The sequence below is a fragment of the Anser anser genome, assembly GCF_964211835.1.
Source record: "Anser anser genome assembly, chromosome: 9".
Classification (NCBI taxonomy): Eukaryota; Metazoa; Chordata; class Aves; order Anseriformes; family Anatidae; genus Anser; species Anser anser.
Genome location: NC_139729.1, coordinates 11362950 through 11381468, shown reverse-complemented (window position 1 = coordinate 11381468; position 18519 = coordinate 11362950). Strand labels below are relative to the sequence as shown.

General features: G+C 40.6%; 2 protein-coding genes across 5 annotated transcripts in view; one reads left to right on the top strand and one right to left on the bottom strand.

The window, feature by feature from the left end:
• MYO7B (myosin VIIB) overlaps positions 1-11182 on the top strand; it is a 57530-nt gene extending 46348 nt beyond the window's left edge. Inside the window, exons 41-49 of the mRNA XM_083849369.1 lie at positions 2289-2394; positions 2530-2643; positions 3529-3616; positions 4777-4883; positions 5295-5480; positions 6257-6373; positions 7172-7255; positions 7959-8078; positions 8873-11182. Of these exons, the coding sequence (XP_083705495.1) occupies positions 2289-2394; positions 2530-2643; positions 3529-3616; positions 4777-4883; positions 5295-5480; positions 6257-6373; positions 7172-7255; positions 7959-8078; positions 8873-8956 (1006 nt within the window). The 3' untranslated portion in view covers positions 8957-11182. The remainder of the gene's footprint in view (positions 1-2288; positions 2395-2529; positions 2644-3528; positions 3617-4776; positions 4884-5294; positions 5481-6256; positions 6374-7171; positions 7256-7958; positions 8079-8872) is intronic.
• LIMS2 (LIM zinc finger domain containing 2) overlaps positions 10830-18519 on the bottom strand; it is a 33366-nt gene continuing 25676 nt past the window's right edge. For all 4 annotated transcript variants that reach the window (XM_083849413.1, XM_083849412.1, XM_083849414.1 and 1 more), the window contains 5 exons: positions 17733-17883; positions 16818-16910; positions 15931-15979; positions 15669-15744; positions 10830-14844 (listed from right to left, as the gene is read on the bottom strand). In XM_083849413.1, the coding sequence (XP_083705539.1) occupies positions 14697-14844; positions 15669-15744; positions 15931-15979; positions 16818-16910; positions 17733-17883 (517 nt within the window). In that variant the 3' untranslated portion in view covers positions 10830-14696. The remainder of the gene's footprint in view (positions 14845-15668; positions 15745-15930; positions 15980-16817; positions 16911-17732; positions 17884-18519) is intronic.

Below are 18519 nucleotides of genomic sequence, written 5' to 3'. Positions count from 1 at the left end.
GTTTAGTGGGGGACTTGTTAGTGTTAGGTCAGAGGTTGGACTGGGTGATCTTGGAGGTCTCTCCCAACCTAGATGATTCTGTGAAATGAAATCCTGAGGCGTCACTGATGAGGTCTTGACCTTGCTCTCCTTTGGTGAGGCAGCATGTCCTTACCTCCCTCGTATGTGCCTGAGGATTAGTCTTGATTTTGTTGAATCTCAGTAGCACAGATCTGCACATTTGCAGCTAAAAATACTACATTTTACTCATGTGATGAGTAAAATACTAAGTTTTACTTCAGTGGAGTGACACCAGTGAAGTCACTGAGATCTGCAGAGTGTTAATGTGGCTGTTGGTTTTCTGTGAAGTAAAGCAGATCCATGCCGGGAAAAGATCAACACAGTCAGTTTCTTTTCTCTGAAGAAACACAAATGAGCAAAGCCCTGAGACTTCCATGGTTGTTCACACCAGGGCACTTCTCAGAGTGCTAAGCATTACCCTTGTCCTGGTGAGGGCTGGAGCAGCAGGGCGTCCAGCCCATGGTGCTTCCCAAGCTCTGCAGCTCTGCATGATGGGTGCAATTCAGTGCGATGCAAGGGCCATCATTTCTGTGTTGCTGGGAGTGGAAGCCACTTCGCATGGCCATATGGCAGTGCTACTCCTTAGACAGTGATGAGCTACAAGAATTAAAAGAAAAGTCCAGTAACGCAAACTGAAAGGAATTTGCTAACACAGTGGCTGCCCCCCTTGCAGTGGATGAGTTTTGGCACTGCTGGAGAAATGTCACTGCACAATGAATGTGCCTTTGAAATGCATGAAAAAATGCATGGCGAGGAATGCTATTCATTATTCTTTCCATGGAGAAGACTGAAAATTTCCCACCTTCCTATATCATATGCTATTCATGCTCTAAGCCCTGTTGAGCTGTATAGAGCTTCTTTAGAGTGGTGAACCAGGGAGAGGAAAGCATAATGGACTATTTTGGAGGAGAGATCTTTTTGCTAAACTGCCCCAGATCTGGAGTCTGGGGGAGGGGAAGAGGAACGAAGACAAAATGTTGTTTTCTGAGAGCATTTGCTTTCCTGCACCCACTCTTATTTTTTCTCCCTATGAGTAACCTGCTTTCCTTGGAAAGGGGTGAGCAGACAGCTCAAAGGACTGACCTACAATTACACAGAGTGGAAGCCAACTGAGCCCTTAGGTACACCTTTTCCTCCACAAACACGAAGCTTTACTGCTTCATCCCCAGACTCCTGGCTAGGGAAACAGAGAGCATTCTGATGGGTGTTAAGCAGCTATTTCTTTAGCAATGAATTCCTAGCTGAGGCTGCAAGGGAAGATGGCCCTGTGCCTCCAGCCCAGCTGCTGCACATCCTTGGTCTCCTGTGGCCTCCCTCTGCAGCATGTCCAGGAATAGATGGCAATGTCCACAGTCCATACAGGGCCTGTGCAGTACCAGAACACATACTGTTCAACTTGGGTTTACAGTCAGGTTTTCCTTCTCCAACTGCTACTTCATTGATTGGGGAAAAAAGTGTTTCCAAAACTACATAACTAAAGCTGGATGCCAGACTAAGCTCTCTTCCTAAGAGCTTGACTCCATGTGAGAGAAGAGTTTGGTGCAGAAAGCTACAGTATGTAACATCTCCCAACAGCCTGCCCTATGCCACTGAGGACAGGAAAAGACCAGCCCTGGAAGGTAACGTGCTAGGCTTGTCCTCGCTTTAACCATACCAAGGCTTTTGCATGACTCCTACTCTAGGCCCAGTTCCTCTGGTTAAAGGACAGCTCTATTCTGAGATATAATTTCAATGAACTGGGACTGTGCAGCTTCAGCACCTCATGAGTCAGTGATTACATGCCAGTTCTTGTATAAACCATAATGCTTAGAGCAGCTGTCCAAACTTTTCCAACACTTGTATCCTGAGCTGTAATATTCATTTTATATCTGTATGCAAATTTTTTAGCTGATGCAAGAGTTAAAATAAAATGGCCACTATCTTCACACTTCAGTAACAGTAAGGAAAACAGCTGCTGAATACACAGGATTGCTGGTACTGGGTAGGACGGTGCCTTATTCATACAGCCTCCTTGCAGAGTAGAACAGCCTTGTAATATACATGCTAATAAGCTCCTCAGTTTCTGCTCCTAATACAATGAATTTGCACTGGGGCACAGGTCCATTAGAGCCCTCCCCATGTCACAGAGCTAAGCATTTTAAATGGAATCTGTTGTTTGGAAGAAACACCATTTAACTCCTAAAACATCCAGCACTGATCTCTCTTATGTTGGTGGTGGCGTTTTCCAGGAGTGGCTCCAGGAAGTGGGCACCTCATCCTGTGGAGGTTGAGGCCATCTTACAGAACAACACCAAGATCTCACACAAGATTTGCTTCCCCAATGAAACAGAAGAGGTGAGAACTTACTTGTTTTCCCGGCCTTGACCATTTTCCCAGCCATGATGTATTTATGCAGGAACACGTTTCAAGATGTTCAGTGTCCTTACTTGTTCCTCTCCTCATTGTGACTAAAGTCTTGTTATCTCACAGACATTTGATGTGGGAACAAATACCAAAATCCGGACTCTGTGTCAGAACATCGCTTCCAAATTACAGCTGAGCTCCTGGGAAGGCTTCAGCCTCTTTGTCAAGATTGCAGACAAGGTAACTTTTCTCAGCTATGGCAGGGTAGCCAGACCCCCTCTTCCTCTCTTACTTCTCCTCCAGGCTACCTAAGTAACCATATATGAAGTGAAGCAACAGAGCCAGTCATTACTGCTTCTGTCATGCTGAAGGGATACAACCTAGTCTAGAAATTCTAGCACTTGACACTTGAGTCTCCTGAAGAAGCTGGATGGAGAGGCAGAGTTTCTATCAGTCTACCGGTACACATGTGGTACTAAAAGCAGAGGACATAGCTTTTCTTGCAGCTGCTAGGATGGTAGCAAACTGCATGTTGCATACTGCTGGATTCAGCCTTTCTGAACTCAGGCTTTCCCAAGAGATACGCTGTACACCTGCAGTACTCACTAGTCTTAGGGAAAGCAGTGGCTGACCAGCACCAGTCATTGCTCTCTAGTTTCTCAAATCTTGCCTTCCCTGAAGTCTGGGTAGGCTGCTTTGCTGAGAGGTCTCTTCTCTCTGGAACTGCTTGAGGATTGTGATCGTGGCAAAAGCAATACTGAGTCCAAGCACAGGGAGTTTCTGATGTGCTGTGTTCCTGAGAAGAGGAACCCAGTATCTGTCAATATTTTATTATGAGATAGCTAGGATAAGGTAGGCATCTTCAGCTTGACTTCAGTAAGGAGGTTGGAAGGAAAAAAGCAACAGAAGATGGAATAAACCTTCCCATGTGAAACGGAAATCATGTAAGCCCTCTTCCTTCTCCTGTTTCTCCACTTGTTTCCCCTTGCCTCCGTCTTTCCTGCTGTAATCGTGCTGTCTTGCTGTAGAAAGGGAAAGAAAATATTTGCGTATGTGGGCACAGGTAGTATTTTATACAATCTACTAATCCTTCTTTTCTCCCCTTCGTTGCTTGGTGTCTTCCAGGTGATCAGTCAGAATGAAGCAGACTATTTCTTTGACTCGCTAAGGCAGGTGACAGATTGGAACAGGAGGAATAAACCAGTGAAAGATGGTAAGGGGAGTACCAGCATGACAAGAACCTGTGTGAAATGATGTGTTGAACTGGAAAAGCAGCAAATTTACTCAGTAGGGGTTATTCCATCTTGCCAAATGTGTGACAAGGTTGTCTTAGTACCATTTTTGTTTGTACATACACAGTTCCTGCCTGCACAAGCATTAAGATCCAGTGACCTCATGCAGCCAGCCACTGGCTGTCAGAAACACCAGAATATCTTGTCTGAGGATCTCTGCATAGATTTTAAATTGGTACAAATTATTCTTTGACTTGTTGCATCCAAAACACACATCTGGATGTATGCAAGTTAGATAGATTGATCCTGCTTATGATTCAAGGCTCATACATTGCCAGATCAGGTATCAGCCAATACATGTAAATAGGTTCTTTACAAAGTGTCATTCCCATTCCTTCGGTCATTAGAAAATTGCTGTCTGCATTACTACCTGGTGATAACCAGACCACAAGTTGTATTGCTAGAGGAATGTGTTTTTAGCATAAAAAAATATAACAGTAATGACAGCAATTCTTTCCACTTCACCCCCATGTATAACTTACATTTTGAAATCTACAGCAAACTCAAACTCCCTTCAAATTTCATATTCATTGACCCTGACATTTGCTTATTTCAGGACAGTGACGTTCAACTTCCAGAAGCACTAGGTATCTAAGAGACTTTCTAGCTTCCCTCTTCTCCCCACACCTGATGCAGCTGTTAGGATCTCTGAAAAACACAGCATAAAGATGTCAGTGCACTAAATCACAGTTCATTTCTGTAAACACATCCACTGGGGAATGTACCAGCATCACTGTAACAGAATTCAAGTGTGCTGAAGATCAGCAAATAGCTGTCACGAGCAGCAAGAAATAACAAACACTCATATTGTTGGGACCCTCAATTATTCATCCACCTCTGAAGAGTCTAATGCTGCACCTCAGATCACTGCATGATGGGTGTCCAGGAACTGACAATTAGCCACAATTCCTTGGCCATCTAAAATGTCCTTTTCTGTGCTGTTTTTGCTGTTGTTGTTGTTTGTAATTTTGTTGTTATTAAATGCAGAACTGTATTTCTGAAGAAACTCACAACTGGAGTTCCACTCACTGTGGAACTCTACAGTGATACAGAGGACAATGACAAGATGTTGTTTCCTTAGGGGCTGCTATGTCTGTGGCTTATGAAGTGTACTTCATGAGAAAGCTGTGGTTGAACGTAACTCCTGGGAAGGACCTGAAAGCTGATTCAATTTTTCATTACCACCAGGTAACCAGCTCCCTAAAGTGTAAATGTATCAGCAATAAGCCAAGAAATACTCCTGAAAAAGTAAGCCTGCCGGAGTATTACCCTCTCACTCACCAAGGCCTACATTATAAAGCCTCCGGAGGAACACCTCTGGGAAGCACAGTTCAGGCTCCGAAGCAGATTTACGTTTTATTGTTCATGCCTTAGCTATACAGTTATGTCAAGAGCACAGCTCCTTAACCTAATTGTTCCTTGGACATGCTCATTTTCCTCCATGACTGTATGGAGAAACTCCAGAAGGAGCCAAAAGTTCTTGGAATGCCCTTGGAATGTGCTTGGTGAGACCCACACCCTGACCTCACAGTTTTAGTATGCATAAGTCAGTGTTTGCTTCAGCCCTTTCTGTCTGGATTCAGAGCATGTCTTTTCCAGGAGTTGCCAAAGTACCTCAGAGGCTACCACAAATGTTCCAAGGACGAAGCTGTCCAGCTGGCAGGGTTGATTTATAAAGTGCGCTTTAACAATGACCGCACACAGTTGGCAATCATCCCCAAAATCCTGAAGGAGCTGGTGCCAGACAATCTGCTCCGAGCAATCTCAGCAGATGAGTGGAAGAAGGTAAGAAAAAGCACTTCTTAAGGCTTTTATTATTCTTACTACTTTGATAGAGCTTTATGAGAGAAGAAATACATCAATCCACACTACTTTTTTGATTTGAATCTTTGAAAGCACTGTAGAGTGATGCTGTTTTGCCACTTATGATCTAGATGCAGTCATCATCTCTACCAAACCTTTGAAAGATATCTGCATGCCTGGGACTGCTTTGAGATGTGCATTTTTCTTGGAGATATTAATCTCTTGTCTATGTCCAGAAGAAGAGTTAGATATTGAAAGTCAGTGATGGGCATGGTGATTTGAGGACCTTGTACAGAAACCGAAAATTAAGACATGCTAAATATTTAAAAGGTTGGCCAGCAAATCAGTGACCTTGCACTGTGTACATGCTACTCACAGCAAAAGGCTCTTTTCTTCACCAAAAGGCAAGAAAGCTTCAGCACATACTTCAAAAACAGAGGGAGGGTCCCCCCTAAATGTTTCAGTAGAAAATGAGATCTATGTCTGCCAGGAACACTAGTACCACCTCTCTGCCCTGGAATCTGTTCCCTTGAGCTCTTGGACTTCCTTCACACAACTCATTAGTAAGAAACGCTGGGGAAGTTCTGGCCCCACTTTGCCCCATGGCATGGTAGGCAACTGATTTTCATGGTCTTCTGTTGCTGTGGGCACAAGACTGACCTTGCTGATGGTCTGATGCCTTCTCTAGTGCTAATGCTAGACAGTGGAAACGTGCCTGTCTCCAGCTGACTCGGCTGTGTATCTTTTCTTCTAAACAGAGCATTATTGCAGCATATAGCAAACATGAAGAAAAAACTGTGGACGAGGCCAAGATTGCCTTCTTGAAAATAATATACCGGTGGCCAACGTTTGGATCAGCCTTCTTTGAGGTGAAGGTAGGTTTAAAGGCCTGTATGAACAGCTTTGGTAGTAGACCAGCACTAGGAGATATGGATGGACCATAATAAAGTATCTGTGTGAGAATTCATTATAAAACTGGGTTCCCATCATACCCTGAGGAAAATGCGGTTCCTTGAAAGTGGGGAGATAACTACTTTATCCCTTCGGAACAATGCTTGTTACTTACTGGCTGTATTGTTCTGGTTCTGGAAGGGGCAGAAGTGCCAAACGTAGGAGTACACTGCAAAGAAATCATGCTGCTACATGCACTGTTGAGGAATGACCAGTTGTAAAACACAGTGGTAGTACAAATACCATTATATCCAGTTGTAATACCCAATATTATGACTACATAGCAAATGGGGGCGGGGGGAGAGTTATGTAGATACTGTCTTGTCATTGTTCTCCACAACAAAATGCTGCCCAATCTCCTGTTTCTGGGGTCTGACTCTGTATACCTTCAGGGATCATTCCCCCTTTTTTACCTTTAATTTCTCCTCATTACGCTCCTACCAGACTAATCTGCAACCAACCATTAAGCCTACTATCAGCCTAGGAAATAATGGACCTGATTCTGCTTTTATAGCAGTGAGTTACGTATCTCAAGTCATAATTATACACCAAGAAAATTCATCCTTAGCAATAGTTACATAATACTGAAGAGCTTCAAGTTTCAGTGTTTATTTGGCAAAGAGAACAAGCAGTGCTGGGCGCCGTTACGTGTGTCACCACACCTAATACAGATAATTTTTTCACATTTTGTGTTTATTTTCTGCTCTGTTGCTCATTTATAGCAAACCTCCGAGCCAAATTTCCCAGATATTGTGCTGATTGCAATCAACAAGCAAGGAGTCTCATTGATGCATCAGAAGACAAAGGTAACAGTTGCTTCTCAAGAATCTAAACAAGGGTTTCACTGACACTCCTAATTTAGAGACAGCAACAGGACCTCAGTGTTAGAAGAGGATAGAGTCCAGTCCCTCTACTCATTTTTTGTGACAAACTGAAGAAAATGTTATAGCCTCAGATCACTTCTTTGCAGTTTCTGCACTGAAAAGGGAACAGTGTAGAGTGTCTCTGAAAAAAGAGATGGTTATAATGATGGACCTACACAAAATGGTAGCATCAGGTTGATGGATGATATACTAGGGAGCCTGCTTCAGAAAAATGCTCTGCAGGAAACACAAGCTATCTAAAAGATCATGTCAAATGATGGTGTTTACCAGCCCTCTAACCTAGCCAAACTGTCTGGTCTTACCAGGCTCCCAGGCAAAAACATTTATAAGTATCACTATTTGCTTTTCATAAGAGAATAAATATCCAGTGAGTTTTAGATTATTGCAAATACGATGGCAGTAGGATAAGGAAGGAAAAAAAAAACGCATAATAAGAGGAAGTCCCTTAGAGTGATTAAGACACACCTGCGTGGTGAGAATACCATATACCACTAGTGTGGATGCGAGACCTACCTTGATCCACTGCATACAATGCTTTTGCTCTACAGGTTTTTGTATATAACAGCCTATATTCATTTGAGAAACATTGTACAATTCAGTTAAATCGGTTTGTTTCTCCTTACAGGAAATTTTAACAGTTTATCCCTTTAACAAAATCTCCAATTGGAGCAGTGGGAGCACGTACTTTCACATGACAATAGGGAACCTGGTACGAGGAAACCGGATCTTATGTGAGACATCTCTGGTAAGGATTTTGTTAAATTACAGACAAGAGCCTCCTATTTTTTTCTTTTAAATCCAGACCTGTTACAGAACAGTAATGCCAAAACAGACCATTAAAACCAGTGCAGATACAAAAACATTTACTGTTAATGTCAGTATAACTGCAGTTTAGAACCAGTTCGGTGCTATGCAATGCTATCTGATGCAAAAAGCAAGCCACAGAAATGAAGAAAAATAGTAAATTCCCAAGTTTTTCCCATACATCAAAATTCTCTCTGTTTGGGAAAAACAAACGACTGCACTTATCCACAAAACTATCTAAGAGGATTTTCATCTTCTGTGGTTTAATCTGCTATACAACAATGACATCTTGTAAGGTTTTCCTCTTTTAAATGAATGGTACCGACTCTTTAAGAACTGTTTTCAGACTGTTCAGACTCAGACAAGCATCATTGTATTGATATTTAAAGGTAAAAGGTAAAATTGTGAAGAAAACTTTAAAACACTTAAGGTCTAACTTCTCTCACAGAAACCCTTGGATTCCTAAGTACAATGTCAAGCTATAGTGTCAAATTTCGGTTTGAATGACAAGGATATAACAATGACAGTAGAGCTGTGCTCTGTAAACTTTTCTGTATCTATGAAAGGAAGACTGGAGGGAGGAATAGATAAATAATTATAAAACCAGTAATAGCTGTTGGAATAGACATCATCCATGCAGTAAAGTATCTAAGAAGGTCAAACAGAGAGGAAATGACAGTTATTTTTGCTTATGGGGCTATTTGAGAGACTTAAGATTTCTTTCTTTTCTGACAGGGTTACAAAATGGATGACCTATTAACATCCTATGTACGTGTGCTAATGAATGCTGTAAACAAGCAAAAGAGCCTCCCAGCCTGAAAGCAAAAACAGAATCCATGACCTACATCAGTGCCAAACTACCTGTAATTTCATCTCCCAGAAGAAAAACTATTTAAAAAATATTAATCTTGCTGATCAGTTTTCTGATCACACACTGAATTTGAACTGTGCTGCTGAAATATTACCACAAGAGAAGCTCCACAGAGCACGTGCTTTCAAATATCTTCAGCACTTCTCTTTCTTAGGTGTAGTATTAGAATTCCATTCAGTCTTTGGATTCAGAGAACATTTAGCTCTATTTTAATCTAATACTCCAGATCTCCTCCATTTTCAAAGAGAGAGACACATTAACAGATTTTTTTTCCTTTTGGACAGAAAAGCCCCCTTAGTTTCCTACACTCTCACCAAATGCATAATTTGCAAATAAAGGTAACATCTTTTCCTTCGTACTGGAAATTCTAAAAGTGGATAAATGCCCTTTAGTAGAAGGATAATTGGACAGCCTGAAAGGCAAGATAACGTTTTTCATCCTTTTACCACTAGATTATGTACTGAAGTTACAGTAGACTATGACAACCATTTACTGTCACAATATAAATGTCACTCCTGTGTGATGCAAAATTAGTGGGCTGTCCACTAGTTTATCACTGCCTTGGTTAAATTGTTTTCTTTCTCCAACAATTCATAAAACACTCAGAAACTAATAATTGCTTTCTACTCCGCAATTTCTATTAAGCATAAACAAACTCTGAAATGGATCTGGATTTTGGGCCCATTACTTCTACTCAGTTGCTCCTATTTCAAGTTATAGATATGCTTATTCAGTGCAAATTAGAACTGAAGAACGCAGTCTAACAGATATCTGTTGAAAAGAGACATATTTCTGCTATATAGAAATGTTCTCAGCTTGGAGTTATGCAGACACTCATTCACAAGACAAGAATGGTAGAAAAGATCAAGCAAAATTAAAGCTGTTTCCTGCTTCAGGCACTGAGTGGTAATTTGATTCAGCGCTTGTTCACAGACCTTAGTAAAAACACAGCGTTGAACCGTCAGGAACCAGAGCACGTAAAGCATCTGTACCGCAGTGACAGTAAGCCTAGATGCTTACCCCACCAGAGAACAAGCAGCCATTCCTCAGTGACAAGCCCTCCTTTGCATGTGGTGAAACATGGACATGTCTTAAAGCATTTACACCAAGTTCCTTGAGACACAATCTGGCAGCGCTGGAAAAGCAGCTCCGCTAGATCTCTCACTAATTTGCCAATGTATGCACAATGGTTCCCTTGTTTCGGAGTTCTGTACATGCATGGCAGGGAAGAGCCCCATCCTCTTTGTGCATATAAATGAGTGCCACACTTGTCAGAATAGTTGATCATTTTGCAAGCAATTAGATATTCCTGCTGTAATGTCCATTGCTGGCAATGGAAACTTTTTAAGACTAATGACTTTTGAGTTGTTTTGTCATCTTATGTCTGATCTAACTGACTGTAAGTGAGAAGCATTCAATACTTCACCTGTGCAAAAAGAAATTTTGCATCCAAAATGTACTGTTTCTGGTTTTTAAATAAACTCTGCAGAAAATCAACCACGATGTCTTTTTCAACATGAAAAGTGAGTATTCACTCCAGATCGATGCAACTTAAACTGTCCACTACAGTCTGTAAATGATCATAGCATCTCATCTACTTTTTGTATATGCAATACAATTTGTACGGCATAACCTCTAAGAGAATGATATCCCTTTTCTGCACAACTTCATCAATTAACACATCACCATTGAAGCAACACATCCAAAAAATTCAACACAACACAACATTGAATCAGATCTGGGCAATCCTCAGAGCTCCTCATGATGTGTAATGCTCCACTGGTCAGCACTGCAATTGTAAATGTACTATATACAACTTGGTTTTCTTTTTTTTTTTTTTGTGCAAAGATTTAAAATGTATTACAATTAACTTTATTACAGGAACACAAACAGGTATAGTATTACAGTATTTCAATCCACAGTCACGTTAGGTTAGACAGCATAAGCAATGTGTGATAAAACGAGAGCTCCACACTGTGCAGAATCTACACTTATCATCAAGGCCTGAACCATGACTAATAGCTGCTAGTTCTTTTACTCAGTCTGTGCCATCCTTAGCACTTAATGGTGCTTTACAGACTAGTGCAACTGCATTTATTACATTCGTCTGCAACCTATTCCTTCACCATCTAACCACTGATTTAAAAGCGTCAGTCACATCATCTAATACAAAACACACAACATCTAGAAGCTCTCTGTACAGAAGGCTGGACATTTGCATACATTGCACAGACTGTTGTGAAAATAAAGGCTGGGATGCAAACCCTAGATAGCAGATTAGTTTGCCATGAAGAAAGACAGCAAGTGATTAACATACCCTTTTAATACAAATAAGCTTCACATGCTGTGATTTTTAAAAGCATAACCATTTTCAAGTGTAGTCAGTGAATATTAGTCATTGTAATTCAGTATAAATATGAATGTAAACTATAAATGTATGTAATGAGACAACAGCTTTTAGTCAGTATAGACTTCTGAGCCAAATTCAGCCTTGATATAAATCTATGCTCTCCAGTGGTATGACACGTAGGATGAATTTGGTCAGAATGTCTATTTACAGCAATGAAAAAAGCATGCAGCTTATTTCTGACCAAGACCTTGACTTTATTTAAAAAAAAAAAAAAAATGTCAGCCTGTCAACACACTAAGCAGAATTTTTAAGTCTGCATTATGTTCTACTTATTTTCTAAAAAAGTAGACTCAAAAAGGTAAAGGGAAGATGCACTTCTTCAAAGTATTTATAATTATTTCTCTTACTCCCTCAATTCCACTGTCTCACAAAAGGTACAGGAGTAACGTTAATTATTCTATCTCTGCACATGGCAGGATAAGAAAGGTAATTGTGAAAAAATAATAATTCAAGAGATGCTAACATATCGTCACAATATGCTACTTATAGAGATCAATGACTATGATGATTTTTTCCCTCCACTAATTTTGAGAAATGCTCTGAAGAGAAGGGCAAAATCCAGATTGTAAAGAACTGAACAGCTTATGAAAGAAAATGATATCGACTATCCTTTGAATGCTGAAGCTTATTTGGCCTACTGAATTTCTAACATGAGACAAAGTGAGAGGACACACTAAATCTCTACTTGCAGTAGTAATTCCATTTGCCTCTACATGCATGCATTTTCCATTGCTGAACTTGAGTGGCCACTAAAAGAGTATTTCCTACTGCCAGCTAGTTAACCAGCCATTCTGCATTTACCAGTAAGCATACAGCTTTGTGTTCCTCCACCATTTTCCCAGGAAGCTGAAGACACACAGCTGCTCAGATTTGGCATTAGGTGTGGCCTGTGACTAAGATTATAGGAACAGACCTCCATGCTTTGTGCTGAGAAGAATCTGCGTAACATAGTGAATTGCACCTAGATCTGAAGTTTTGTGCTTTACTGTGTCAACCAAATGCCAAACAATAGGCTTACAAGACCAGTCTTTTCAGTGGCCACATACTACTGCACTAAAAGACATGCTGCTCTTTGTGCCCTTAACTAAAAGACCATTTAAAGGCTAGTGAGAGAACAGGCACAAGTCACATGTTCTCCTAAAGCAGTGACAAAAGCAGCTACTATTAGTGTAATCTGCAGTGCACATTGGTCAGAAGACGATGCAAGAGTTCTACCATCAGATTAAAGCCTATCCCCTCATAGTGTTACAGTGGATGCAGTATACCCCAGTTAAGAGCTTATGGTAAATTAAGACAACAAAAAAGCAAAGCAGCTGAAGGAAATTGAATTAGGAAAGCCAGTATCTAAGAGATGGTGGGATTCTTACCTGCACACAGTTAACCAGAATTTCTCACCACTGCTACGATATATCGCTGCTGCAGTTTCATGGGTAGTGGCTACAGCACGCATGTTAACAGCTATCAGTGCTTTAGCTATCATCTCGTGTAGATCCATTCTGAGCAGAGTACGATGGCAGTGAGGGCAATTTTAAGGCAGCTTATTGCCCCAACCCAGTTGCTGCTCATACACGTCAAAAGTGAGGAAGCTTTAATTTCTTGCTAACTAATTCACCTGGGGCTGCAGGGTGCTGCCAAGACCCAACTGCTTTCTTCGTTTGACCTACTAAACGATACACTTTTTGGCAGATTTAAGTCACACATGGGACAGCAGTCCTCCAGTGCCTTCCATCCTGTTCACCTTGCAAAAAGGGCAGATAGTCTCCAAATATTCATGGAAAGGGATTCTCAGGCTGCTCAGCTAAGTTCAGCACAGGAAACCACAGGACACACCTTCAAAGGTCTCAGTAGCTCACAGGTGGACTCAGAACAGCTCTGCTGATGGCTCACCCTTAAAGAAGTACTGAGAATGTTCAAAACCAATACACTTCTCAGCACCTTGGGTTGTACTAGCAGAGGCAGTAGGACCAGTGAAACTGCACTAGTGACAGGGAAAACTATGGAGCAGAAAGAAACCTGGAAGCAAAACTGTACTCTTAAGAGGTACAGATTGAAGTCTGAGGTCCTCTCTTTAAGTACACTCAGGTCTTAAGAAGAAAGTTGATGGGTAACTCTTACTTGGTTGAAAAATTTAAGAAAAATATTTACTATTTTTTCTCCACAAAATTGCATCTGCTATCAACTCTAAATATTAGAAATTCCTTCATGTAACTACGCTTTCTGGATAGTGACCTAAGAGTATATTCTCACCTTTCAAAAGTGAGAAGGACTGGATTTGAAACTGAAGCACTTAAATTAATACCATATTATAAACTGGATTTCATCATGCAAAAGAATGACTACAGCTTTAGCCACACTGCCTCAAGAAACATCAGCTGTGTCAGTGGACAGGACATGCTTTGTGTTGACCACTGGAAGCTCTAGTACCCATGATGTAGTAGAGAACAGACTGAGAAAATTATAGTGTCAGTTTCTAAAAAAAAAAATAATTGTGCTTTTCCATAGCCACCTCCTCCTTATGGAGAGCCCAACTATTTTGAAGAAGCTGACTTGGCCTTGGTAACTGCAATCTTCTTACTGTTGAATAGGGAAGCAGCAAAGAAAACTTCTTCAGCTGCCTTATCATTGGTCCTGACTCAGACAAGTAGGCAATGTAGATGCCATCAAGTACAATAACTATTGGCTTCTGGGCTTACTCAGTAAACCTGCAAACCAGGAGGACTGTACAGCATCCATATATGCTCAGGAGGAATCTGGACAATGACTACTGCATCTTGCATGTAGCAAGGAGTGACAGCTTTCAGAGTATTTGCCTGGATATTTAAAAAAAAAAAAAAAAAAGTCTTCGCCCAGGGTAAGAAGAGAAATATTTATATTTTAACCAAAAAAAAAGAGCAAACCACACATTTCTTCCACCCCTACACTCAACCAGTATTTCCAAATTCTTTAGACTATAGAGGACTGGAAAGAGAAGTACAGTTCAGCTGAAGAAGGAAAGATTGTGTACAGCTCAACAAAGGCAAAAAAAGTTATTAGCAAATTAATAACCAGCCTGTAAACTGCTCTTTGTGCCAGTGTTAATAGAAAATTGCTTGAGAAAAGGGATAGTAAAGATGCAAGCCACATTACCAGAAGCAGGGGAAGGTACTACTTATCTTTGGTTTCACTTGTTCTTAGTTCTTTCACTTGTTCTTAGTTCACTTGTTCTCTCTGACGTCAATAGCTGCTGTGAGCAGCATCTTATGACTGTAAGAGTACAGTCAGTAGACTGACAGACCTGTTTAAGCTGAGTTTAAATCCAGAGCTTTGGGGTGTGCCTTCTTGGATGCCAGCTCTGACAACTTCTTCAGGCGTTTCTTCAGCTCCAGTGGGAATTTCTCATAGCATTTCTTGCATACAGGCTTCATGTCAAACTCCACAAACTTATTCCTTTAACACAAAGAACAGAGAGCTATTAAAGCACTATTTTCAAACTATATCCCTGACTAAATCAAGTCTGTGTGCATCTACATAAATGCAGCTGCTTGCTTTCTACTGCATTTGTAAAACACCTCACCTCCTTGTCTGCTCATGCAAGTATAAAGATGAGATTTTAATCAGGGAATGAGGGTCTTCAGTATTGCTAGCTTAGTAAGGAGCAAGATTTTGCTATGCATTTGTACTTAACAGCCTAGAATAGCAATGCTATCTTGGAATGGAAATATAATTTCAAAGGTCCCCTTTGTGATGAATTAGAGCTCCTTCATATGCAAGACCGGTAGGGCCAATCCAGCATAGCAGGTTAAGGGGTTTGAACCTGAGAAAAGAAAATGTAGGATCACTTTGTTTTCTATTCCTCTTCTACATATTTGGGGTAACTAATCTGAAAGAAAATATTATGCTAATCTAAGCAATTGCAAGTACTGTCAGTGAGGGGAGCATACAGACTAAGGAGCCATGGAAGCTACAGGTATTTCAGGACAGGCAGTTACTTAAAGTTTAAAGCCTTCCTTCTGTAGAGCTGTCCTCTTACTCAATCTTCTCACAGAACAGATTCTTCCTTCATGAACAGAAGGAAAATAAAGTAGAGAATACGTTGAGTCCCAGTTCTCTTGCAGTTCTGAAATCCAAGGGATTGAAAATACCCACTCCCACAGAGAAAAAGCATTACTGCTCAGTGGGTCAGTAGTACATCGCCCTTCAGAGGGGCACTGGCTCATGGCACCCCCAAGCTGATACCCTGCCTCAGGGGCAAACTATAAACACTGACTTACTTCAGTGTAAGCTTGATGTTGCAGGTGGAGCAGGAGAAGCAATTCACACACCAGGCCTTGTTAAGAGCTGATACCACTGCAAAAGCAAAAGCACAAAATAAAAGGAAACTGCCAGATTATTTGAATTTGGATTTGTATCCAAATTCAAATGAGGCCAGATGTGTAAAGAAACACTTGTGCCTTGCAACTGTGGGATTGCAACAGCTGCACGAACAAATGGAAAAGGGACAGCGACCCAAAACAAGTAGGGAACAAATCTTACCATCTCCTTCTATCACGTGGCTGCAGTTGTAGCAGACATCGCCAAAGAGCTGCACAGCAAAAGAAATAAGAACAGGAACTCATGTTACTGACTGCTCATGCTCCCCAAATCACACAGCTGGTGGGAACATTAAATTCTACTTAGTGAATTACCAGACATTGCAGTAGCCCCCAGATATACCAATTTAAGTCTTCTGAATAACTTCTCATACACTTGCCAAATTTTCTATGTTCATTTGGATCTCATACTACTAAATACTACAAGACCTTTTTTGTTGATGCTTCACACTCTACCACTGTTATGTGATCTTAAAGTCCTGTACATGGGACAATTTGAGTATTACAGGATCTGTAAAGTATGACACTCATTGAAGACAAACATCTCCTGATGCTAAACTATAAACACCAAAACAAAACCTACAGCTACTTTCAAAACAGTAACACTTATCTCTTACAAAAGAAAGAGACTAACTTATCTGAGAGAAGAAAATACCAAATTCATAGCTGCCCACTGTACAGTAAAAATACATTTGTGTTGACTTGTGAAACATACTTTTCTTACGCGTTAGACAGCACAACAAAAATTTCAGGCCCACAGAAGTCAGTAATTAACAAAGAAGTCCATACAAATAGTTTTGGAGTAGAATTAAAGGGATTTTAATTGCTACCTATAGTCAGTATTTCTTCTCTCAATGGAACAAAGAAAAATCAAACTCCACAAGACATTTCTATTCTGTTCTCAGCATCACTTTTCACATCTACCAAGAAAACCTATATTTTTCAGTTAAATCTCAGTAATTTCTTAATACTGTGTGCCTCTACCAATTGAGATTACCAAAGCATTCGGCAGCCAGAGTGTGTGCCTACAGCACAGATGACAGAATTTACCTGGTTATAGTGAGTTTCACAATAAGCCAGTCCTTTTTTCTCGTAGTGTCGGTGCCCCAAGAATGGCTTCTCACATTTGGCACAAACAAAATGCTGTAAAAGAAAGAAGACTCACTGGCAAGCAATGTGACTTTTCCATCACCAGGGAAAAATTTGCATGGGTACTGTTCTGTCTGCAAATCATAGCTCAGTAAAGGAGACTTAATGATTTAATAAAACTGGGACTGGAAATTATGAGAGTGAGAAGAAAGAGGAAATATTTAGTCTGTTATTAGTAACTAAGAATTACATTAAAGATAAGTAGAACACCTGCTGAAAGGGAATCACATTGTGTCTATACTGATAGACTTGTGGAATATTATCTTGCTTGTTTCAGAGAAAAGAAACAGGAACATAAAATAGGGTTGGTATGAATGCAGTCCAAATGAGCAGCAGCATCTCTTTCACAGTTCAGCCTTGGGAGGTTTGTTACCAAAAACATAAATCAGTACAAAACTTCAGAGCAAGCTGAGACAACTCAGCTGAAAGTTATAGAAAAAAATGACCTGAAAAGGCTTTAAAGGTGAAAATTGCACTGGTTTTGCCTACATTACAAATTCTAAAATTGTAACAAACCTTCTAACTAGGGGTGGAAAGAATATACGTTAGTATATCCAGGTAAATAATTATTTAAATTTGTTAGTAAGTAAATGCTATTTTGTGAACCATATTCTGCAAGAAGGTTTGCAGTGCAATTCTGATGAACCTGCTATACTCATTCACTGACATAAGGTGAAGAAAATCTGAAACATAAGCAATTGCTTCCTGTCTGAATTCTTACGTTACACATCACATAATCATCTACAGCTTCCAAAGAGCGGTAGTCCTCTTCCAAAATGGTTCCTGAAGGACATTTCAGATTCAGAGAAGCCTTACCTCAACATGCCATTGCTTTCCCAGAGCATTGACCACTCGTCCCTCAATGGGCCTGCGGCAGGCTCCACAGATGGGGATTCCCATCTTGTCATGGCAGGGCAGGCAATACAGTTCTCCCTTCAGTTCCCGGGCCTCAGCAGTCAACTCCTTCCTGAAAACACAAACGTGTCCCTGAAGTAAGAACACCAAGTGAAGCTCCTTAAATCCTGAGATGATATCTCAGAAGACTAAGCTTGAAAGTTAATATATTTTGGCAATGTTCATGCTGTAAATACTGCGTCATTAAATTCAGCTAGCGAAATACAGCTATTGTTGACTGTTTTTTTCTAAATTTTCTTTCTCAGGTTGCTACAAGAGAACACACATGGAGTATCATGTTTTCAGCTAGATACTCTGGCAGAAATATGAGGTGCACTTACATGCAATGATATTGTGTCATGCAAAGACTCAAGCTTCTTTGAATGCGATAGCTCAGGTAAAAGGACTATTCCAGTAGTGGTCAGCAGCAACCAATTTACCTTATTCCTCGGCACTGTTACCCATACAAGGGCAGTACTATGCTCCAGTTACACTGCCTCTCTGAGAAGTAACTTATGTCAGACAGGTATCAGCATGGTAATAATAGACTGTGCCAGAAGACAGACACACCTCTCCAAGTCTTTTTTTTTTTCTCCGATCCAGAAATGCAAAATGGAACTATTTTGAGTAGACTGGTAAATACTATCTTTGTACAGCACTTTGATTATAATCTGCACACGGCCTTTGATGTAAGTTCACACCAAGGAAC